The sequence below is a fragment of the Ovis canadensis genome, chromosome 14, assembly GCF_042477335.2.
Source record: "Ovis canadensis isolate MfBH-ARS-UI-01 breed Bighorn chromosome 14, ARS-UI_OviCan_v2, whole genome shotgun sequence".
Classification (NCBI taxonomy): domain Eukaryota; kingdom Metazoa; phylum Chordata; class Mammalia; order Artiodactyla; family Bovidae; genus Ovis; species Ovis canadensis.
In genome coordinates this window covers 69,068,090-69,090,589 of record NC_091258.1, presented here as the reverse complement: position 1 = coordinate 69,090,589, position 22,500 = coordinate 69,068,090, and the positions used below count along the sequence as shown (strand labels likewise).

Here is a 22,500-nt window from a genome sequence, read left to right as displayed (position 1 = left end):
AAAAAAAAAAAAAACACCTTTCCAATATCCTATCAACCCATCTGACACAATTCTATTTACTTCTAGTTAAAAAAAAAAAACAGGGGCTGACAGAGGCCTGACTTGCTGTGTGGCCCTTGCTGGGCTGTGCTTCAGCCTCCCTCTATCTCGGGGGAGTCAATTAGATCACCCCAGCCTCAGGGAAGCAGGAGAAAGAATCCAACTGAATGGAGGACAAAGATCCGGTTTCTGGGGCAGTTCCAAAGCAGACAGATAGCAGCCAGTTGCCCCGAGCTGGGCAGACAGTGATCAGGTGGGTGGAGACCCCGCCCTCCCTCTCCACCCCAGCAACAGCTGGGGAGCTGCCAGGCCTGGTTCCAAGTGCTTCACCTGCCTTGGGTCTTTCTTAATCCTCAGCCCCCACTTTATACACGAAGAGTGAGGCCCTGGTGAGACGGCTGCACTTTCCCCAAGTCACACTGTCTATCCTCCCCGCTAACCACCCTCTCACTTGGGCCAAGTCTCCTCCCCGACACTTCCCAAACTGGACTTTGAGAAGGGTTAAAAATCATGGGGCTCAGGGGTAACATTTCATGAAACCTTTAATGAAACTGAGGGAGGGGCACGAACAAAGGGTCTGGGCGCGGGGCACAGGCTCTGGGGCGAGGGAGATGGGCGTGGGACGGGGCAGGGGCTCTCCTCTTTCCCGCAGCAGCCCTCCCCCAATCATCCCACTGACGGGGGAGGGACACGGGAAACGGAGCCATAAATACGTCCAGAATTCCAGAGAGGCAGCGAAGGAAGAAAGGGGCGGGGCCAGGAATCTCAGAGAGGGGGCAGGGGCAGGCCTGGGCCGCCTTTGTCAGGGGGCCCTGGCTCCTTGGGTGGCCGTGGGGGCCCCGGAGGGTCCCCTGGCTTGCGGCCGTGCTTGCGGAAGTAGCGGTAGCGTTGGACGTAGGCGCGCACCAGGTTGCTCACCTTCACTGGGTTGATCTCCCCACTTTTGCTGTGGCAGATCTGGGGGGCAAGGGGCAGCCGCAGTCACCACCAGCCCCCAGGGCCCCAGGGTGGGAGGCCCGCCCTCAGGTCCAGGCTGTCTGAACTTGACCCCCTGATGTCTGCTGGAGGAAATCCTATCTCCCTCTCACCTTCCAGACTGACCCACCGTCCCTGTCTGCCTGTCCGCTCACGCCCATCACGCAGTCTCCCCCCTGCCCACCCCGTGCATGTGTCTCCTCTGGGCCCCACCTTGTGGACGGCCTTCCTCAGGATGTCCTTGTACTCCTCCTTGGTGATGTCCTTCTTCTGATAATACGGCTTGATGGCCAGCTTCACCTCCTCCACCGCCCGCTCCTGTGTGTGCAGCTTCTTCAGATACTGGGAGGTGGTGACAGGGTGGGAAGGAGGGACAGCAAAGGCTGGGTGAGTTTCTGCAGAAGCCTGCCTCCACTCACCAGCCTGCCGGTTCAAACTTCCTGCCCACCCAGCTACTCCCGGAGGTGAAGTCCTGATGAGGGTCTGCCCTTGCTGCAGCCGCCCTGCCAGCCAGGCCAGGCCTGGGCCTCTCGGGGTCACCAGCATTTCCTCCAGGCTGGACCCTGGGCTGGCCCAGGCATCCCTGACCAGGATCCACGTGTCCGCTGCCCTTAAGTCTATTAGGGAGACAGACCTGAGCCAGGCGGCTGCTCCCTGCTGCCTCAGAGAGATGGGGGCAGCAAAACCGAGGCCTGGGAGGGCAGGACACCCCACACTTCAGGGCAGGATCTCCCCGGAGACAAGAATGCCAGCTGTCGGGCAAGCTGCTGCTGGGGGAGCCATGGACACCCCAGGGCGTCTCCTCAGGCCTCCCCAGCCCCACAGGAGTGGGTTTGAGACATGTGGCCAAGAGAAAGGGGTTGTGGCCCACCTCTGTCTCAGATGTGCCGAGACAATGGCAGGGCACAAACAGGGCAGCCTCCCCAGTGGCACAGGGACCTGCTGCTCGTCACAGAGCCCATACCGACCCTGTCCTGCAGCCCATGGCACCGGCCACAGGCAAGCGTCCATCAAAGCTGTGGCCCATCTCTGTTTATATGGGGCTTACAACACAAGGGTTTGTTCTGCCCGCCTTCTGGCACCTCACGCGGGCTGCAGAAAGGGTGAACAGCGCCATCATCTGGTGACAAGACAACAGTGACCAGTGTCCACACCAAAAAAAGGCACACAAGCCCTGAGACCCAGGAGCAGCCAGCTAGAGGAGCAGAAAAAACCCCGCTTGCCCTGTATCCTTTCTTCCTCCCTCCATCCACCAACAGACGCTTGATCTTTCGTTTGTATACCACCCCGTGCCCCGCTTACACAAAAAGACTGGGGTCAGTGAAAGAGACAGGTAACCCAGGGGCAGACTGCAGTGGGTATGTGCGTAAATACCAGTGTGTGTTCATATCCATCTCTCTCTCTACCCCCACCCCGATATGAAACTCTTAAAAAACCTGCCTAGAACCCCTTTCCCACCCTCTCGTCTAATCAAAAACAAGTTTCCTTCCTTACAATTGAGTGGCTTCCCTTTCATCTACGTCCTCATCTGCTGGCATCAGTCCACAGCTCCCCTCAGGCCCTGCATCTCAGTATCTGGCTGTGATCTCGGCAGAACCGTCACCATCAACCCACCTCTCCCGAGCCCAGTTCACCTTGTCTGTGTCCCCTCGTCCCTCGGAGCTGCTGCTGCCCTCTCTCTTGTCAGACGCTGCAGCCAGCCCAGTGGGTGTGGGAGGGGTGGAGCCACAGCCTCCCAGCGGGAGGCTGCCAGGCAGCAGGTAGCTGGAAGGGCCAGGGGGCAGACCCAGGGAGGTGGGCACAGGAGCTGGGGTCACTCCCAGACTTGAGGGTGGCTTCCTGTGGCTGAGGATCTGTGGGGAAAGGTCGGAGGATAAGCAGGAGGGGACGACGGAACCGGTACCCCTGCTCCCGCCCTGATTTCCCAACAGTCCCAGAGGCAACAGGCTCCTCTTCTGGTCGATACTCTGCTCCAGAGCCTGCCAGGAGCTGTAGTCCTCTCCTAACCCGAAGCAGGGGACAGGAAAGGGGGCAGCGGGGACTCCTCCCCAGGAAGCCCACCTGGTTGGTGGCCTGGATCAGCTCCTGGGCCTTTGCTCGGCTTGCCAGATTGGCTTCTTCCATCTTGAAGAGAAGTGCAGTCACTGCAGGAGGTGGGGAGCGGGAGTTGATGCAAGAGGAGAGGGTGAGCCTCCCCCAACCACTGCTGCCCCCTCGTTCCCACCCTGGCTGCAGGTCTCCGCTCAGGACCAACCAGGAAGAGTGGGCCTCAGGCACCGAGAGCCCGCCCACAGCCTGTGTTCTCAGGACTTCAGGTGTGCGGGGTGGGGCTGGTCCTGAGCCCCCGTGGCCGCTCCCCACGTCTGCAGTCTAGCAGACTACTGGCGTCCCCTAAGGGACCCTGCTCTCCCCATTCTTCCCAGTTCCTCCACCAAGCCTATTCCAGGCTGCCTCTATGCAGACCCCAGGACACAGCCCACCTCTCCCGGCTGTGTTGGAGTGGCCTGGCTGCCTGCTGCCCCTACGACCCTGCTGCTCTCTTCCAGCACACCCAGACGTCGTGGAGTCTTCTGGACAGATGTTGACTGGCCCTCGCCCACCTGAGGTCCTCCTGGTCCTGGTCATTATACACCCAGCCCTTCCAAGGTGTCTCCACCACTGCCTCCAAGCTCATCCCCAAATGACCTTCTTCTCCTGGATCCCGTCTGTCTGCCCCCGCCTGCCCTAGGCCCCTGGGGGACACTCACAGGCCAGGACGCCGCTGGTAGTGCAGTCCACGCCCGCAGGCAGGTTCCAGGGCATGGGCGGAGGCAGGGTGGGCAGCTGGGAGACGCGGGGAGCAGGCCCGTCCTCCGCCCCCGAGTCACCGGCTGTGGACCCTGCGCTTGGGGCAGCGCTCGGTGCGGCGGCCGCCGTGCTGGTGGCTGTGGTGGTGGCCGGCTGCTGCTCCTCCTCCTCTTCCTCCTCCTCCTCCTCTTCCTCCTCCTCCTCCTCCTCCGCCCCACCTCGGACCCCAGCCTCCTCAGCGGCCTCTTCTGGCAGGAAGGAGACCTCGGGTGTCTTGCAGCTGCTGTCCACAGTCTGCGAGTCAGGCGTCAGCGCGGGGGGCGGAGGGGCCACCTTGGGGGGCGGGGTGCTGGGAGCCTTGGCTGCCCGCTCTTCCCCGGACCAGGAGGTCTCCTCGGCCCCCTTGGCTCCTGCCGCCTGGCTGCAGCTGTCCGCCTTGGACTTCTTCAGTGTCACTGGGCCACTGCTGCCCCCGCTGCGGATCTTTTTCCTGGTCTTGGATGGCTTGGTCTTTCCCTTGGTCCCCTTGGTTTTCTTGGCCCCAGCCTTGGCCTTGACCTTGGTCTTTTTGGGCTTGGTGCTGCCCTGAGCTGCTTTGGCCACCTCCGCAGGGGCCCGCTCGTCTGGCTTCAGGAAGGGGGAGCGGCTCTCTCGGTCGCGGCTGAACTTGACTCCGATGGAGCCCAGGCCAGCAGACGAGGCCTCCTTGGCCGGCGTGGTGCTGCTGACACCCTCGCGGATCAGCACCGCCACCTTGGACTGCAGCTTCACCTTCCGGGAAGATGACGAGGACGAGGAGGACGAGGAACCGGAGCCGCTGCTGACCGGAAGCTTTGGCGGGGGCCCCGAGGAAGGTGCCAACTCTTTGGGGGGCCGGGCCTTCTTGGACGACCTGTCCCTGTCCCTCTCCCGGTCCCGGTCCCCACCGTCCAGCGCCTTCCGCCGCGATCCCTTCTCCCGGGAGGAGGAGGAGGAAGAGGCGGCCCCCGAGCGCCGTCGGTCCTTCTCGCTGCTCTTGCCGCCCCGCTCCTCGGCACTCAGCCCCTCAGAGTCGTACAGGACCTCCCGCTTGGGGGATGAGGCTGGGGCTGGGGAGGGGCCTCGGGGGTCAGACTTGTCCGGCCGGCCCACGGTGATGGTCCGCTTGATGGCGAAGAGATCGTGGTCCGTGAGGTCCTGGATGGAGGGCGGAACGGCCCCCCGCCGGCGGCTGTCCCGGTCACTGCCCAGGGATGTGGAGCCGGAGGGCGGCTGGGCCGGGGTAGGGCCCTTCTCGCTGTCCCCCGAACGCTTCTCGCCCCGGGACCGCGACCGCTTCTTCTTCTTCTTGCTGCCACCGCCATCGCGGTGCTTGCCACGGTGCCGCTCGCGGCGGGAGGACGAGGAAGATGAAGTGGCTGGAGGCGGTGAGTTCGAGCGCCTCCGCCGACGCCTTTTCTCCCGGGACCGCGACCGGCGGCTGCCCCCGCGGCGCCGGTCGGTGCTCCGCGAGCGGCGGCGGGTGGAACGGGACCGCGAGCGGCGGCGGGTGGACGATGAGGCGTGGGAACCCGGCTTGCGGTCCCGCGAGCGGTGCTTCTTGGAGTCCCAGGGGGAGGCCGGGGCCGGCGGGGCGGGCTGCGCGCCGGAGGAGGAAGAGGCGGCCTCCTTGGCCTCGCCGCCGCTCCGCTTGCGTTCCCGCCTCGACTTCTTGCGGGTGGGTGGGCCGGTGGGGGCGGCGGGGGCGGGGGCCGCGGCTGGCGACGGTGATCGCTGCCGGTAACGCTCGCGCCGCTGGGTCAGGATCTTGCGCCGCAGGTCCAGGCCGCCCCAGCGCGTGTCGGCGGCGGGCGGCGCGGGGGCCGGCTCCCCCAGGTCCACCTGCAGGGCACCCTCGCCGTCGGACTCCGCGTGCAGAGACAAGAAGTCGTCGCCCTCCGGAGCCCGGGGGGCGGGCGGCGGGGGCGGGGGCTGGGCCGCAGGAAGGGCCACGGGTGGGGGCCGCGCTGCCCGGCCGCTGGCGCGGAAGAGGGAAACCGCCATTCTGGGCTCCTCCTCCGGCTGGACAATCTCGCCCTCCTCAATCTCCGAGTCGCCCGGAGGCAGCAGAGGGGGCGGGAGGGCAGCTCCGCCAGCTGTCACCACCTCTACAGAGACCTTGCCTTCCCGACAGGCCTCCGCCTCGGTCCCCACTACAAAGACGCGCCGGCGGGTGGCTCCGTCAGCCCGGGTGGAGTCGGCCTGGGGCGGTGTGCCAGGGGCTGGAGTCGGCTGCAAGGGCTGGGGGTCGGGCCCTGGGCTCTCGTCACCTGGGAAGTCCTGGCTCAGGCTGTTGTCGTCGTAGATGCCCGCCAGGGTCTCGGAGATGCGGCTGATGCTCTGTGACAGGCCCTCCTCCTCCTCTTCTTCCTCTTCCTCCTCTTCTTCCTCCTCAGGTGAGGGGGTCCCCGCTGATGAGCTGGGGTTGGAGCCTGTGGGCTCGAAGGGGTCGTACTTCTGCTCCGGAGCAGGTGGTGGGGAATAGGCCTCGTCGGTGGGGTGGAAGGGGTCATAGATATCAAACCGGGGTGCAGGAGGAGCTGGGGGGGCTGGGGGTGGTGGAGGGGGAGGTGGGGAAGGGGAGGATGAGGAGGGCGAAGGGGAGGGGGAGGAGGACGCAGAGGAGGGGGCAGGGGGAGGGGCAGGGCCCCCGTCTCCAGTGCCCAAGGTGAGGAGGTGGCGGGCACAGGTGGGTCGAGAAGAGTGAGACTGCGGAGAAACTGCAAAAGAAGAGCGGAGACAGCGGGGGTCAGGGGCCTGTCCTCGTGTGGCAAGGGGCCTGCAGGCGGCCAGCACCCCGTCCGCTGGGCCCCCTCACTCAGCCCTCACCGCTCCAGCAGGCACTGCCCCCAGTGCTTCACGGAGTCAACACGGAGGATGCTAACAGCTCCATGCCATAGGTACTATGACCCAGAGTGGCAGGATTTCCCCTGAGGGCGCAGTCAGCGTGGTACAAGTGACCCCTGGAGGCTGCCCTCTCATATCCTGAGAGGCAAGCAGGCCGGCGACCCAAGACCGCCCTGACCAACAAGAGCACTGACATTCCCACAGGAGGCACGGGCTGGGACTGGAGAGCCAGGTTCCAACCTAGCGCCACCTGCAGGGTCAAGCCCCTCTTATGGGAATCCATCCCTTTGTACAGAAGGCCTGAGAAGGTGAGGAGTGGCAGAGCCAGTAAGCCCGGACAGGCTGAGTCCTCATGTGCCCCCGGCCGTCTGATGAGCCCCATCCCAGGGGCAGTATCTGCTCAGGACTCAGACATCAATGACCCGGCCTAGCAGCGGGCTTTCCTTATTTTTTCCTTATTTCCTCCCTTATTTCCTCTGCGCTCCCGAAATCTTGCTTTTGAAGCACTTCATGGCCTCCACACCACAAGTCATACACATGTAGAGCCAAGTGACCAGGGCTGCCCCCAGGCCAGGTGATGGGGCCAGGGTTCAGACACACACATCAGAGTTCAGAGGCCACTCTCTCAACCACACGTAACAGCCAGGCTCCTGCCCCAGGAGGGACCTCGGCAGGGTCACGCGGACAGTGCTGGAGAAGCCCGGGGCTGAGAGGGTAGCACCAGGAGCCACTTTCCACCTGGATCTGAGGCTCCAGTCCTCAACCTCAACCTGCCCACAGGCAAGCGACTGAACCTGTCTGCCTCAGTTTCCTCATCTATGAAATGGGAGTCTACTCATTCATTCAGCACTTTTTTCTGATAGCAGATTAGAGCAGTTTGGGGTACTGAGAGATAAAAATCTCTGCTCTCAAGGACTCTCTGGCCAGGAGCTCTGACAACCCTAGCTGTTATTACAACCACCTCAGGCAAAAACCAAGCCTGCAGACTGAAGCAAAGCAAGACATCTGCTTCTTTACTTTTTTTTTTTTTTTTGCAAAATAGGACTACAGGTGAGTTTCTTTTCTTTTTCTTGCACTCTTAATATATTCCAAATAAAAACCAAAAAACACCTAAGATAAGAAAAACAAGCCCATGGGCTTCCCTGGTGGTCTGGTGGATAAGAACCCGCCTGCCAATGCGGGGGACAGGGGTTAGATGCATGCCATGGGCAACTAAGCCCATGTGCCACAACTACTGAACCCGTGCTCGGCAACAAGAGAAGCCACCGCAATGAGAAGGCCACACGCCACCACTAGAGAGTAGCCCCGCTCCCCGCAACTATGGCAAGAGCCTAAGTGCAGCAATGAAGACCCAGCATCGCAAAAATAAATAAATAAGCCGTAAAAAAAAAAAAAAGACAACAGATCATAACCTCAGGGTCCTACTGAAGACAGCTATTCTGTTCCAGACATACCTAAGGATATCACTTTGGCCCAGGGGCCAAATCCCACCAGCCATCTGTTTTAGTAAATAAGGTCTGACTGTAAATAAGTAAATAAGGTAACAGTACCCGCCTCCTTGTTTACTTATCCCCTATGGCTCCTGATTCTAAAGGAAGAGGGTGGCCACTGGTGACCCAGGCCTTAGGATTCCGGGCTTTTACTGTTAAGGCCTGGGATTCAACCCTTGGCTGGGGAACTGACAGCCTGCTTGCCGAGTGGTGCAGCCTAAATGAATAAACTTTTTAAAATAATAAAAGAAATGAAAAGACCCCTGAAGGCCCCCAAGAGTCTGATGGGCCCCCAGCACCATGTTCCCTGAGTCTAGTGGATAAGGAAGTCACCCTGCATATGTGAGGGAAAAAAACAGACAAAACCTGACCTGCTTCACAGGGTGTGCGAGCCGCTGGCAGAACAGCTGCTCACAGCTGACCCACTGCCCTGCCTTCCTCTGCTCCCCACCACTCCCGATATGTATGGGCACGCAGAAGGGAAGTCTAAACCCAGGGTTCTCATCAGGGCCCCAGCGACCAGTGGCAGCAAAACCGGGGAATTAGTCAGAATCCACCTGCAATGCAGGAGACTCAGGAGACGTGGGTTTGACCCCTGGGTGGGGAAGGTCCCCTGAAAGAGGGCATGACAACCCACTCTAGGATTCTCGCCTGGAGAATCCCATGGACAGAGAAGCCTGGCGGGCTGCAGTTTATAGGATTCCAAAGAGTTAGACACTACTGAAGTGACTGAGCGCACACACACACACATCCCTGGGCCAGGTCATTCATGGATTAACAAATCCTCCGTGGTGATTCAGACGCCCAGAGTTGGGAGACCCTATGCTCTACAGTGCTCGGGTTCAGCCCGCACTGTGTGTGGGGCTGGGAGCAGACACTCCCTCAGACAGGTGCCCACCTCAGAAGAGAAAAACTCCAGCTTTACAGGGAAGGCCCCAGGCCCAGGACCACCATGAAGCAAGTGCCTGTGCCACCTCGAGGAAGAACCTTCCCTTGTTCAGACTTTTCTCCCCCTGAAGTCAGCGCTCCTGAGAAGCCCCCATCCTGGAGAGATGAATTCCTAACACAGCTACACTGATACGCAGAGCCCTGGACACGCGCTCACTGCTCCCGGGCAGTAGCTCTGTCAGTTTCAGCTTTATTCACATTGACACGTGCGTGCTTACGGCCTTTCCTGAAGTCCAGTGGGAAAAAGACGTTAAAGTACAGGTTTTGTCTAAATGACACAAACTGCACTACCACTGCAACCAACAACAGCTAAGGCCCCTCAACGCCTCGGCTGACCCCTGCCAGGGCGGCCCTGGCCCCACATACCCGTTTTGCCTGTCCTCCAGGCCCTGAGACGGGGCAGCAGGCTGGGTACCGGCAGAGGGACTGGATCCCTGTCCCCAATTCGGACCTCGGCCACCAGCTCCAGCATGTCCTCGCTTCTGCAAGACAGGGAGGAGGGAGCCTCAGAGGTGCGTCCAACCCCCATGCCAGGGCCTCTCCCAATCCAGCAGCCCCAAAATACTCACTCGCCAGGCCGCAGGTCCATGTGGCTAGGAACCCAGGTGTCTGGGGGATCCAGGATGCTTACCAGCCCCGCAAGGAGGCCATCGGCAGCCACGTCCAACACCTGGAATAGGCCAGGAGGGGTTCCACCCTGTCCTTGCTCACATGAGGACCACACATCCCATTTCCCCAGGCCCCAACCTCTCAGTAACCCAGACACCTGAGACAATAAGAAAACACGAGGATCCAACCAATTCCCTCAACCTGACTGCCCCTAGGACCCAAGGGACCAGGCCCTCAGACACTCCCACACTGCCCCTGATCACCACCCCAGATCCAGGAGACTGAGTCCCCAGCCCCATCTCTGGGGTCCAGGCCCCAGAGACCTTCCTGCCCCAGCCCCAGGAGCCCAGGTAGCTAGCCCCGTCTTCTTACTTACTGTAGCCGTGTCAGTGCCCCCAGATTCCTGGGAACGGGGCTCCGATCGTGGGCTCCGGCAGCGCCTCCATCGAAGGCCATGACACCGAGAGCCATCTGGAGAGAGATTGAATGGGGGACTGGAGACAGGGGACTAGAGGCAGAGACCTTACAGAGCAGCGAAGAAAGAGACCGCCTCGCTCTTGACAAGAGAACCGAGAACATCTGCCTACTTTCCCCGCCTCCATCCCACCATCTCCCAACCCAGGTCCCACCAACACTCTTCAGAGGCCCCAACTCTCTCACCCGATTTGTCCCCTCAGCCATCCTTGGGATAAAGTCCAGACAGGTCAGCCTGACCTCTAAGCTTTGCTGTGACCCAGTCTTCACTGGGCTCTCCTGCCAACACCCTCTGCCCGCCAGCCCCAAAGACCCATAACTCAGTCCAGCGGCCTCTGGGTCGTGTGCCTGCTGCTTTCCTCTTCACCAGACAGTGCTCCTACGGCCTTAGAGACCAAGGTCACCTGTCACTTCCTTGCCGAAGCCTTCCCGGACTCCATCTCTCCCCACACTAGCCTAGTTGGGCTGCCTTGGGTTACCTCTATGAGGGGACTGTGTCTCCCCTCCACCAGACTGTGAGCCCCTCCAAGGCAGCCACGGAGGCCAACCCATCTGGGGCTCCCTGTGCCAGCACCAGTGGGGGCACCCGGGAGACCTCGGGAAATCGTGTATGAATGAGAGCAGGAGGAAGAACACAGAGATGGGGCAGGAGTCTCAGAGGAACCAGACACCATCATACCTTTATCATTTGGCAGATCCCCCTGCAGGGAACTCCCCACAGCCTGCTGAATGGCCCGCTGAAGGCAAGGTGAGAGGGAAGAGGGTGGAAACAAAGACAAATCAAAGATGCAGGCCAAAGGTCACAAGCTCTGCTGCTGGGAGACAGCCACTCCAGATACCTCTACAACCAGACTCAAACCCTACAGACAGGCCAAGAGTCCTGGCCCCCAACCCTCCTCCCCCGGGGGTCCAGGAGTCAGGGCCCAGGAATCTGGGCTCCCCACCCCTCCCTCCCTCGGCCCCAGGCATCTGACAGCCTCACCAGGATAAAAGCAGGAGGAGAAAGCGTAGGGTCTCTGTCTGGCGGACCGTCGCCCCGATCCTCGCCTGACTCTTCCGTCTTCCCTCGAGACTCATCCTCTTCCTCCATGGTCACCTGGTGGAGGAGTGGAGCAGAGTCTGGAGTGGAGGCCCATGGGCAGCACATGGTGGCGTCAGGTGGCAGAAGGAGACGATGGACGTGGAGGCCTTGGGGGCCCCCAGTACTGCATCTGCTGCAGCATCCCTCCTCCCCCAACCCCCACCTCACCCCTGGCCGGAGCAAGTAAGCCCCAGGCCCAGGGCAGACGCTGGAGGGGCTCAGGCAACTCTCTTTGCCTGAGTTTCAGTTGCCTCCTTTGTCAAAGGGCAGCCTTCCCAGTATATGTCCACATCCCACTCCCCAGTCCCCACAGCTTCCCCCACAACCAAACTTTAAGACCCCACAGGAGCCAAGACTCTTTTCTGGTGAGTTGTGATGTCAAATACTGCATCCAGAAGTCTCGGAAACCCACCTTTCCCAAACTGAGATACGTGCCAGTGTGCCTGTGTGTGCCTCAAACACCACGCCACTTCCTCAAGCATCGATTTTCCTCGATGGTGAGGGACCCGACAGAATGTATTTAAACACACAAGATGGAACTAGAATAGAATGATCTACAAAACCAGTATGCCATCTTGAAGATGAAAACACCCACTTCAGGAATGCTGTCCACCAGACACCACAGGGAACAACCTCCGATCACCTAGCTGCCCCCTGTATGGAAGCGTGGCTGCCTTTGTGTTGTCACAGAAAGTCTTAGATAACACGCAAAGGTTGAAAGATCACTCTTCAGACTGATGGGGGGGGCTTGATTAGGGCTTCAGAAAACATGACTGTTTCACTGTATGTTTCCCTGCAACCATCAAATCTCCTACTCTGAAAACAGCATCCAGTCCCACAGTTCCTAGAAAGCGTCAAAACCTCTAACCCCCAACTCCATCCACTTAACTCCAAGTGGGTCCAATAGGAAACTCTAATTCAAGAGAAAGGAGACTGCCTCCTGACACATGAGTTAACAGCCCAAGCCCTCTATACAGAGTAACAATAATTGTCATTAGCCTTTAACGCCCAGGTTTCCCTTACTGCGGTCCCCCCCACACACTGCTAGTTGCATACCTGCAAAACAAAGAAAGCTCCTGGTCGGCCTCATACCAGATTTTCAAAAAGCTCTTGTGCCGCCTCCCAGCTCTCTAAGAGCTTGTACCTCCTTCCCTAACTCTGATAGACACCTCTCATCCTGATCAGCGGCCCCCCACCCCGCCCCGCAACAGTTCCCAGCCCTGGAGCTGCTCTCGGGCTCCTCTGGGGGGAAGCACATACTATGTATGGTAGGGCAGTGTCTTAAGAGGTAAGAGATACTCAATCAAGACTGAGGCTGTTGACTACAGACCTACATAGCCTCAAACCCTCTGTGGTATAAAGATCCTCCCTCGTGTATTTAGACATGCCTCAGGCTTTGCAGACACACCCTGGGCTCCTTACTTCTTTTAAGACCTGAGAAGCCTCTGCAGACACTGCTTGGTCACTCTAGGTCAGTTTCCCAAACTTGGTAGCAATTGAGCGCTTCACAAATAGCTTGTCATCAAAGCAAACTGAACACACAAGGTTCTTCACCATACAGCACAAGTAGATGGAAATATTATTAATGGGATTTGAGTACTAAGTTCGTATGACGGTGTACCCTGGGTCTCAATGAAAAATGTATTTCTCACTGTAGATCAAGGTCAAAAGAGTTTGAGAAGCACTGCAATAGATGGGTCTAGATGATCCTATGGACTTTCCCAGACCAATGTGGGCTAATTTTAACTCTCTCTGTAGCCCCAGGGCCATGCAGAATTTTTCAACATTTTGCATTTCAATTACTTTCCAAAGGGCAAGTACAATACAGCCCAGCAAATTTTCCAAATCTCTTCATTGTCTTATTTTCCATGCAATTATCGGATCCCCAAAAGCATTCAAATTTGCTCCAGACATAGACTGCACTCCTGCAGTCACACTCAAAGCCACCTAGATGGTTCCAGGTCTTTCTAACTGCCCCAAGCCTTCTGTCACCCAGACTAGACACTCCTCAGACAGCTGGAGACCCATCCACGCCTCTCTCAGCACATCTCAGGATTTGTCTCCTTCCCTTAGTGGGTACATCCTGCTCCTCTGGGTGACTATAAAAGACTTCCCAGTCCTGAAACAGTTCTTCAGAGCCCACCTAAATGGCCCCTACCCATGTAGGTGAGCCGCATCCTTAGGTCAGCCCGTGCACACACTTCCCAGCGCTAACAGACATAGCCCAGGCGCTATAGTTGGCTCTGCAGATACTTCCCAGCTCTTGAAGATCTCTATAACCCCTGGGACATATCTCAAGATCTCAAGATGGCCCCAGAACCCTCTAAACAGACCCTAGCCTCCGGTCAGCTCATAAAGACGCTCAACAGTGCCCACAGAAATGACCCAAGGCAGCTATATGATGGAAGGCAGGCTTCAGTCTCAGTCCAGGCCCTGTGGACGCCCCCAGTCCTTTCGGGGACGCCCCGTGGATGCCCTCCGGCACCACAGACGCGTCCCGGGGCCTTCAGAAGGCCCCTCTCTGGGCGCCAGCTTCTGCCGCCGCTACCGGGCCCGAGGCCACCCAGCCAAGCCCTCCAGGCCCTGCGGCGTGCCGGGAGGACCCCTGGACAACTAGCGACCCGACTCCGCCCCGCCCACCCCAATAGGCCCAAGCCCCGCTGCCCGGACCTCCGCCGCCATCTTACCCCGCCGCTCGGGCTGCGGCTCCGGCCCCGGCGCGGGGCGGGGCGGGCTGGGGCGGGGCTCGCGAGCAGAGGGAGGAGAGGGGTGGAGCTAAAACGCCGCCGAGCTTGCCGGGACTTCAAGTACCGAGCACGGTGCGGCGAAGGCTGGTGAGAAGGCTCCGGACTCAGTTTCCCGGCAGCCAACGGGACACATGGGCAGGGTGCGCGCGATGCACGCTGGGAGGCGTAGTCCTCGCGTCGCCTTTGCCGCGAGGGGACGGCAAGGGGATGAGGGGTGAAGTGGGCGGGGTTGCGGTAGCCCGCGATTAGGCCCCATAGTGCCCTGCACGCGCGCGGAAAGAGCGGCGGTAAAGGAAGTGACGTAAAGAGCGGGCAACCTGACAGATGCGAGGGAGTTGTAGTTCCGCGGAGTGTGCCGTAGGGAAAAAAATGCAGGACTGGTTGGGAGCTGCCCCGCCTACATTCTAGGGATCCCCGAATCCCGATACCAAGTCCTCGCTAAATTTAGAACCTAGGAGCCCGACCCTACAGCCTCCTCCTCATTTAGGACAGAAAAGCCCAAACTTCTCTCAGAGCAGAGTATCCGAACTCATATTTCCTTCCTCCATGGGACTGTTGTTCAGCCGGTAAAGAATCCGCCTGCAATGCGGGAGACCTGTGTTCGATCCCTGGGTTGGGACTGTTCCCTGGAGGAGGGCATTGCAACCCCCTCCAGTATTCTTGCCTGGAGAATCCTCATGGACAGAGGAGCCTACAGTCCATGAATCTGGCGGGCTCAGATTGCGTCCATGGGGTCGCAACGAGTCGGACACGACCTAGCGACTAAACACACATGGGACTCAGAAATCTGAGCCCTTTTTGGTTTTTAGATCCAGGAGTCAGGCCCTTTGGTCTTCCACAGACCACTCCTGGTCTCAAGCAAATATCTTACACTAACACAGGTGTTCGAGTTCACTAACTCCCTCGGGTCCAGAACTTTCGGTCCCTAGCCCCTGCAACCACTGGATCCAAGAGTCTGGGTTCTCAGTTCTCTCCTTTACCGAACCTAGTACTAAGGACCCCCTGGTCCCCTCCTTCCAAGGATCCAGGAGTTCAAACCTTCAGCCCTATTCTCTCCTAGGGACTCAGGGGTCTGGGCTTCCCTCCTAGAGACCTTGGGGTCTCAGCTTTCTCCTTTCTCATGACCCAGACATCTTGACCCTAGACCGTTCATAACCCAGGCATCCCGGCTTGAGTGAGCTGGCTCATGAATTAGGAATGCAGTGATCTCACGGCCCCTCCCTGCCCAGCTAGCCGCTGTCCCCCTCCAGGGCCTCATCTTCCCTCCCAGTCTGTCTTCCGCTTGGCTGGGACAGCAGGGACCGGAAGCCTGGGTCCCTTAGCGGGCGGAGCCTCCAGCAACCAGCCCAGACATCCGGGTCGGGAGCCTGGCTAGGATCCCAGGTCGGAGGCTGAGCTTCCCCTCAAGACTTGCTCCTTTCTCGGAGCGCGCCTATATACGGCCGCGCGCGAGTCGTTGAGCTCCGCCTACTAGAAGGAGGCCTCCGGGATGGCGTCCTAAGAAACTGCATCCCCGAGTTTCTTATTTGCATAGCCCCACCCCGAACGAGCTTCTCAACCCGTCCGCCGAGAGAATGAGGCCTTTATTAGCATAGCTCCGCCCCCAGGCGGCCCGGCAGCCGAGAGCGCGTGGCGCCGCTCCGGGTGAGCAAAGCTCTCTATTAGCATTCTCCTGCTCCACTTGGAATTCCCCTTCTTGGCGAACCCCGGTCGCCTACCCTTATTAGCATAGCTCCCCCTTTCCCCAGGCCTTGCCTCCTCCTTAAGTGTCCGGAGACACAAGCCCTTCTCGCTGGAGTTCATGATTATGCAGTAGCCTTATTAGCGTGGCCCGCCCCTACGCCCCGCCCGGTTCCCCCCCAGGCGGTAGCGGCGGCAGAGGCAGCGGTGGCGACATGAGCAGCGGGGCGGCGTCCGGGACAGGGCGGGGGCGGCCCCGGGGCGGGGTGCCGGGACCCGGGGGCCCCCCACCCAGCGAGACACACAAGCTGGTGGTCGTGGGCGGCGGCGGCGTGGGCAAGAGCGCGCTGACCATCCAGTTCATCCAGGTAGAGGGCCCTCACCCGGGGGGGTGCCCCCGGGACCTAGAACTGAGCCCTTTGCGGGATCCCAGAGCTCCCGTTTCCCCTCGATCCATCACTCAGCCCCTCCTATGAGGCTCTCTAATCTTAAAAGAAATCCCCTCAGATGTGACTCTGAGCCCCTTGTGGCCTCCACCCCCCCCAAACACGAGGGACGTTCCTCCTGTACTTGTGTCCTGAGACCCATCACCCCATCCCTAGTACTCAGAACCCCGCTTCCCTGCTGACCTGACCCTGGGTGCCTCCTGGGAGCACCTTAAATCCAGAAGTCACCCCATCCAGATCCTAAGCACTCTCATGGGCGCCCACCCCCCCCAAGGTGCCACCTCCCCCCAGCCTGAGCCCCACCTCCCCCAAATCCCAGATCCCAGCTTCTCCTCTGAGCCACCCAGAACCTAACTGGGAGAACGCCCCTGAGATTCCCCTAGTCAGATTCTGCCCTCTGGCCATTCCAGAGAACTCTGAGATCCCAAGTTCTGGGAATCCCCCATCCCTCCAGACCGAGACCCTCCCCCCTGCCAGCCTTCCCCAAGGAAAACCAACCACTCCTCCATCTTGAGTCGTCCTCCACTCCGATTCCCCGAGTCCCTCTCTGAAAATCTGGCTAGTCCTCAAATCATCTCCATGGAGCAGGCCCCCAGATTCTTGACACCTCCAGACAGACCTGCCCCTTGAGAGTGTCTCTGATATCTTAAATGCGTCTCCAGGGTCTTTAAGACTCTCTAGACTCTATATTCTAGGGCAAATCTCCCAGATGCTCCTGAGCCCAGCCCCCAGTTCTCACCACTGAGCTTCCCCTTTGCAGACACACCCCTCAGTCCCCTAAGGCTAGATCCCTCCCTCATCAAACACTCTAACAGGCAGAATGCAGCCTGCAGACCCCCAGCTGCCAGGTCATCACTTCTCTCCTGAAAACCCGCCTCTGCGTGGGAAACTTCCACCCCATTACCAAGGGAAACCCTCCCACCTCAGAGAAACCCGAGAAAGGTGTCTGTCTGCTACTGAGACGCTACCACAGAGCTCTCCACCAAGAGACCCCACCCAGCACCTGCCTGGGAGCCCCTATCTGTGTAGAGAAAGGCCCCAGCCCTGGGCCCCTTGCACCCTGGGGAAGACCCAAAACTGGCCCAAAGCCTGGCTGGAGGCGGGCGGGACCGGGCAGGAAGGGAGGGGCCGGCCTGCGGGCGGGGCAGCTTCTCGCCGCCGGATTGGAACCGGGACCTTCCCTTGGGAGGAGAAACTGCCCGAGGAGGAGGAGGAGGAGGAGGGGAAGGGGGAGGAGGAGGGGAAGGGGAAGGAGGAGGGGAACGGAGAAGAGGAGGGGAACGGGGAGGAGGGGGGAGGAAAGGGAAGAGAAAAAGGAGGAGAAGAGAAAGCTAGACAGGCAGATTCTGCACAAGAACAGCTCCCAATAACCAAGCACCTACTATGCCCAAGTGATGTGTTGAATACTGAACAGGGGTTTTCCCTGAATTTCACAAACCCTGGATTAAGCCTACAGCTATTTTTATCCTCATTTTCCAAATAAGAAAACTGAGGTTCAGAGAGGGGAACTGATTTAGAAGGGAAGTGATTGGTCCAGTGCCACACAGCCAGGATGTAACGACGACGCCAGGAATGTACCTTATACCAGAAAAACAGAGAGAGGACCAGGAGACAGAGAGAAGAGCCTGGGGAAGGCAATGGGAAGGCCCAGAGACCCAGAGAGAGGGAGACAGACTCAGGGAGAGGAAGAGACCCAGAAGGAAGGAGGCCGATAGTCAGGGCTCGGAGGCTGGGCTACGTCACCTTTGCTGGGACGCTGCACTAACGAGGTCCTCTCCCCGTCTCACCAGTCCTACTTTGTGTCTGACTACGACCCCACTATTGAAGACTCCTACACGAAGATCTGCACTGTGGATGGCGTCCCAGCCCGGCTAGACAGTGAGGGCGGCAGGGGCGACGGTGGGGGGAAGGGTGGCAGGGCTGAGGGCTCTTGGGGGTAGCTGACCAACCCCTGTCCCGTTGGAGACCCTTTTCCCTCTCTCTGTAGTCCTGGACACCGCCGGCCAGGAGGAGTTTGGTGCCATGCGGGAACAGTACATGCGTGCGGGCCACGGCTTCCTGCTGGTGTTTGCCATTAATGACAGGCAGAGGTGAGAGTGACAGGATGGTGGGGGGGGGGGGTGGGTAGGGAGGGGGCGCGGGCAGAGAGCAGCTGGCTGGACCTCTGGCTTCATCTGCAGTTTCAACGAAGTGGGCAAGCTCTTCACGCAGATCCTTCGAGTCAAGGACCGAGACGACTTCCCCATCGTGTTGGTTGGCAACAAGGCGGATCTGGAAACACAGCGCCAGGTCTGGGATTTCCCCCCTACCCCCGACCCCAACCCCATCTCAGTCTGGGAGGTTCCTTGTGGCACCACCTCCTGAGGCTCCTCATGTCAGCATCTTCTTCTGACTCCCTTGGTCTGCAGCCACGCACCCCACTGGTTATAGCTTCTGAGTCCCCACCGTTGCCCACATGGGAGTTCTCAGAAGTGGCTGAATGGGAAAAAGGAAAAAGGGTGCCTCCCCCAGGGTCTACCAGCCCCAGTATTGTTCCGTCCTGACCCCTCCTCTTGTTCCCACTTGGAGCCTGGCCTTCACCTCCTCTGGATTTCTCCCCTCCTGTCAACCTCCCACTCCACCTGCCCCTCCCCTGCTCACACCGCAGCTCGGCCACCTGGCCTTGGATGCCCACCCCCACGGCCCTGTCCTCTCCGTCCTCTGTTCTCACCATTTCCCTATCACACAGACTCTGATTTCCACACAGAACTCATCTTTTTGATTAAGGCCTTGGAGCTTTGCTTGGGTCTCTGCCGGGAACACCCTGACTTTTCTCTGCCCGACAACTCAGGAAGGTCTGTGGAGCCTTCTCTGACTCCCTTCTTATATGGCACCCAGCCCCTTGGGCTCCTCCGTCGTGATCACCCGGGACCTTTTCCTCTACACTTGAGCCTCCGCAGTACGTTACCCCAGTTAGAGCACACAGTGTGTCTTTCTGCCTCCCCACCCTGGCTGGGACTAGCCTTGACTGCAGGCACCTGACTCTTCTGTATCCCCCTTGTGCCCCAGGTCCCCCGATCTGAAGCCTCCACCTTCAGTGCCTCCCACCACGTGGCCTACTTTGAAGCTTCTGCCAAACTGCGCCTCAACGTGGATGAGGCCTTCGAGCAGCTGGTGCGGGCCGTCCGGTGAGCTGAGCCCCTTTCCCATGATCCTCCTCATCCCCTAAGCCCCTACTCCACCCAAACTCACCAGCCTCTTCCCACAGAAAGTACCAGGAACAAGAGCTCCCGCCCTCCCCGCCCAGCGCCCCCAGGAAGAAGGCCAGAGGCTGCCCCTGTGTCCTTCTGTAGGGACCAGCTGCTCTTGCTGAGCACCCTTCCCGATCTGGGTCTCCCAGGACACACTACACCCGCACCTGCGATTCCTGGCCTCCCCCCCGGGGGCCGTGACCACCCTGTGCCTTCTGTCACCGCTGCCTTCCCCCACCCGAGCCCCAGGGTGAGGGCTCCCGGGCACCCGGGTCACTGCTGTATATAACTCCCCTCCCCAGAGAAATAAACGTCACTGCCAAGGAGGTGTTTTTTTATAAAAGGGACCAGGTAAACTCCAGGCCTGTGCACACTCGCTAAAGCCTAGCGCCACCAAGAACCATCGGATCTAAGACCCTGTTGCTCAGGGCAGGGTCCAGCTGAGCCAGCCGTCTGACCCCCACTTCCTCTCTTAACAGAGTCCACCCTTTTCTGTCTCGGTGGGCATTTTGTTGGGATGAGGATTGTTTGAGGGGCAACTTCCCTGGCAGTCTAGTGGTTAACACTTTGCCTTCCAAGGCGGGGAGTATGGGTTGGATCCCTGGTCAGAGAACTAAGATTCCCACAGGCAGGCAGGGAGGAGCTAGTGACAGGGGCAGGGGTAGGGGGGCGGTAAATAAAAAAATCTTTTTTTCTGGAAAGTTCTAGAACTGCACTTTTCAGTCTGGTAGCCGGAAGCTACATGTGGCTATTTAAATTAACTTCAATGTAAAAACTCAGCTCCTGAGTCACACAGCCACATTCAAAAGCTCAGTATTCACATGTGTGACTTAGTGGCTACTACCCACACCCCACCCTCACCGCCGTGGGCAGGGCACACACACAATATTCTCATACTGCAGAAAGGTCTGTCGGACAGAAGTGGTGTTCTAGACCTTGGAGACAGGCAGCAACTGCTACAAACCGTGCCCACCTGCCTCCCACCTCCAATGTGTATTGAGAAAGGCGGTTTGGCTGCGGAGGGGAGAAGGCACAGGTGGGCTGAATGGTGTTTAAGCCGCCGACAGGCAGGTTCTCAGTTCCAGAAAGCTCTCGTTAGGCTGACATATGTCTCTCAACCTTGAATTCAACTGGAGGCTGGTGTGGAGGCACCCCTCTGCCAGCCTCTCCTCTGGGGGTGGGGGGGTGGGGCTGAAGTATAGGATGACAATGGTTTGGGGATCAGGACCCCCAATTCTGTACTGGAGCTGCTAACTTCGAAGACTGGAGCCAGAACCGGAGACCACCACTCCCTCATTGCCCAGGCCCATCAGACAGGCCATCTTTTTTTAAAAATATTTCCTTATTTGGCTGTGCTAGGTCTGTTTTGGTATGTGGGATCTAGTTCCTGGACCAGAGATCAAACCCAGGGCCCGTGAACTGAGAACGCAGTCAGCCACGGCACCACCAGAGAAGTCCCAGACAGACCATCTCTGAACTCCAACACACCAAACCAGAAATCCCAAGATGTCCGTGTCTCCCGGAACTTTGGTCCCCGCCTGACTACTGACTGTTTGTCAATGATCTCTTCCCCCCACCCCTACATCGGCTAATTCTCAACAGAATCTCTGGGCCCTGATCCCAAAACGCTCCCTTCACACCCATCCACCCACCCCAGAACCTGCTTCCTGGTTCTGGGGTGGACGATGACCCCGCGTGGCCCCTCGAAGCAGGCTGCCTGGGTTCCAATCCGGCGCTGACCCTCCTAGGCAAGTGCCTTTGTGCGTGCTTCTGTTTTCACATCTGCAGAGTAGGGGGGAGACTGCAGTTACTTCCCACTGCCTTTAGGAACCAAACCTGCACCCAGAGGATGAAAGCAGCGCCTGGGAGGTACTCTGCGCTCAGGAGCAATCAGAGTTCTCCAGTCTTAGAAGCATGAAGGTCCCTCTGTATTCCAGATTAGAACAATGATTAGCTAAAGATCCCTTTCTGGGTTTCATTATCACAGAATCCTTGGCCTGGGTTCAACCTTCTGCCCTGGGAATAAGCGTGGCTCAGATATATTGTGCTGCGTTTCCCCTCCCTTCCCCAGCGTCCACTCCCCCAGAAGAACCTCTGTTCAGCAAAGGCCTCCCCTGTGGGACAGGGATGTTTCATTTAAGATCTGTTATCTCCACCTAAGCCCCAGTCAGGGGCGAGCTCCTCTCAACAGGAACCGGGGGGCCCCTGCTAACCCCTCTCTCCCTGGCTCCTACCAGTCTCACCACTAGCAATCTTTTCTGTGTTGTCTAATGGGGTTAAGTTCTGGCTGGGACACCTCTTTTCTCAGAAGACCAAGATGCACTCCGAGAAAGTGACGAAAGCTACTGCTTGCCCCTAAAAAAGGCACAGATACAAAACCCACATGACAACTGGCAGGCCATTTTTGGAAAGTTTGCAGCCACCACCATGCCAAAGCTCATCAGACAACAGCAAACAGGCTGGGCTGGCCCAGTTGGCATCTGCCTAGGTGAAGTGTGTGCCTGTAAGTCTCTGGATCCTGCCCTTCCCTGGGCTTAGCAGGGCTTGTCAGTGATTTCAAATCCCTTGGGAGTTTTAATGTCCCTTGCTTTAACCATCTTTGTAGTTCTTTGCTTCTCCTCCCTTTCACCATCTCTTGGACCGTTACCAAACCTCTCAGGGTCTCCTGCTATGCATTGAACAGTGCTTCAAACAAATAGCTTTCCTTTGTCTTGATAGAAGCCCATTTTACAGATAACAAAGCTGAGGGTAGAGGCTATTATCCAACTTGTCTGGTCAGTGCTGGAGCTGATATAGGAATTTGGACAGCTGAATTTTGAAGGCTAACAAGGTAATTCTGTCCCCAAAGGGATGATACTGCCTCCGCAGGTCACCTTCTGAACATTTCTTCCAAATTCTACCCTGGATCTCTACTCTGGGACAATCCAGGGACATTTGGTCCCAATTTGACATCAGCAGCCCAGAGTCGAGAAGTGTGACTCCCTCACAGAGGCTGCACTCATTTGCTATAGGTCAGAGTTCAAGGACACTAATGACTCATCTTAATTCCATGATTCTAGAAAGTAAATGGCTCATCATTCACTCTGCCATGGTCCTCACATGTTACTAGCAGACCTCTATTCTATAAAA

At 58.6% G+C, this 22,500-nt stretch overlaps 2 protein-coding genes across 4 annotated transcripts; one reads left to right on the top strand and one right to left on the bottom strand.

Moving 5' to 3' along the window:
• Positions 1 to 563: 563 nt before the first annotated feature.
• SCAF1 (SR-related CTD associated factor 1) lies at positions 564 to 14,025 on the bottom strand. Of its 3 annotated transcripts, none has more exons than XM_069551240.1 (11): positions 13,956 to 14,025; positions 11,170 to 11,283; positions 10,867 to 10,924; positions 10,090 to 10,184; positions 9,674 to 9,774; positions 9,471 to 9,586; positions 3,762 to 6,539; positions 3,076 to 3,158; positions 2,649 to 2,867; positions 1,228 to 1,356; positions 564 to 996 (listed from the first exon to the last, which is right to left on the bottom strand). In XM_069551240.1, the coding sequence occupies exons 2-11, from the start codon at positions 11,275 to 11,277 to the stop codon at positions 805 to 807; spliced, it is 3,879 nt and encodes a 1,292-aa protein (XP_069407341.1). In that variant the 5' UTR covers positions 11,278 to 11,283; positions 13,956 to 14,025; the 3' UTR covers positions 564 to 804. The 3 variants fall into 3 exon arrangements, with proteins under 3 accessions (XP_069407341.1, XP_069407340.1, XP_069407342.1); XM_069551239.1 differs by lacking the exon at positions 13,956 to 14,025 and adding an exon at positions 13,939 to 13,951; XM_069551241.1 differs by lacking the exon at positions 13,956 to 14,025 and adding an exon at positions 11,681 to 11,759.
• A 215-nt stretch (positions 14,026 to 14,240) lies between these two features.
• Positions 14,241 to 19,694, top strand: RRAS (RAS related). Its single transcript, XM_069551248.1, has 6 exons — positions 14,241 to 16,063; positions 17,932 to 18,019; positions 18,129 to 18,231; positions 18,322 to 18,430; positions 19,190 to 19,308; positions 19,389 to 19,694. The coding sequence occupies exons 1-6, from the start codon at positions 15,911 to 15,913 to the stop codon at positions 19,471 to 19,473; spliced, it is 657 nt and encodes a 218-aa protein (XP_069407349.1). The 5' UTR covers positions 14,241 to 15,910; the 3' UTR covers positions 19,474 to 19,694.
• The last annotated feature ends 2,806 nt before the right edge of the window (positions 19,695 to 22,500 follow it).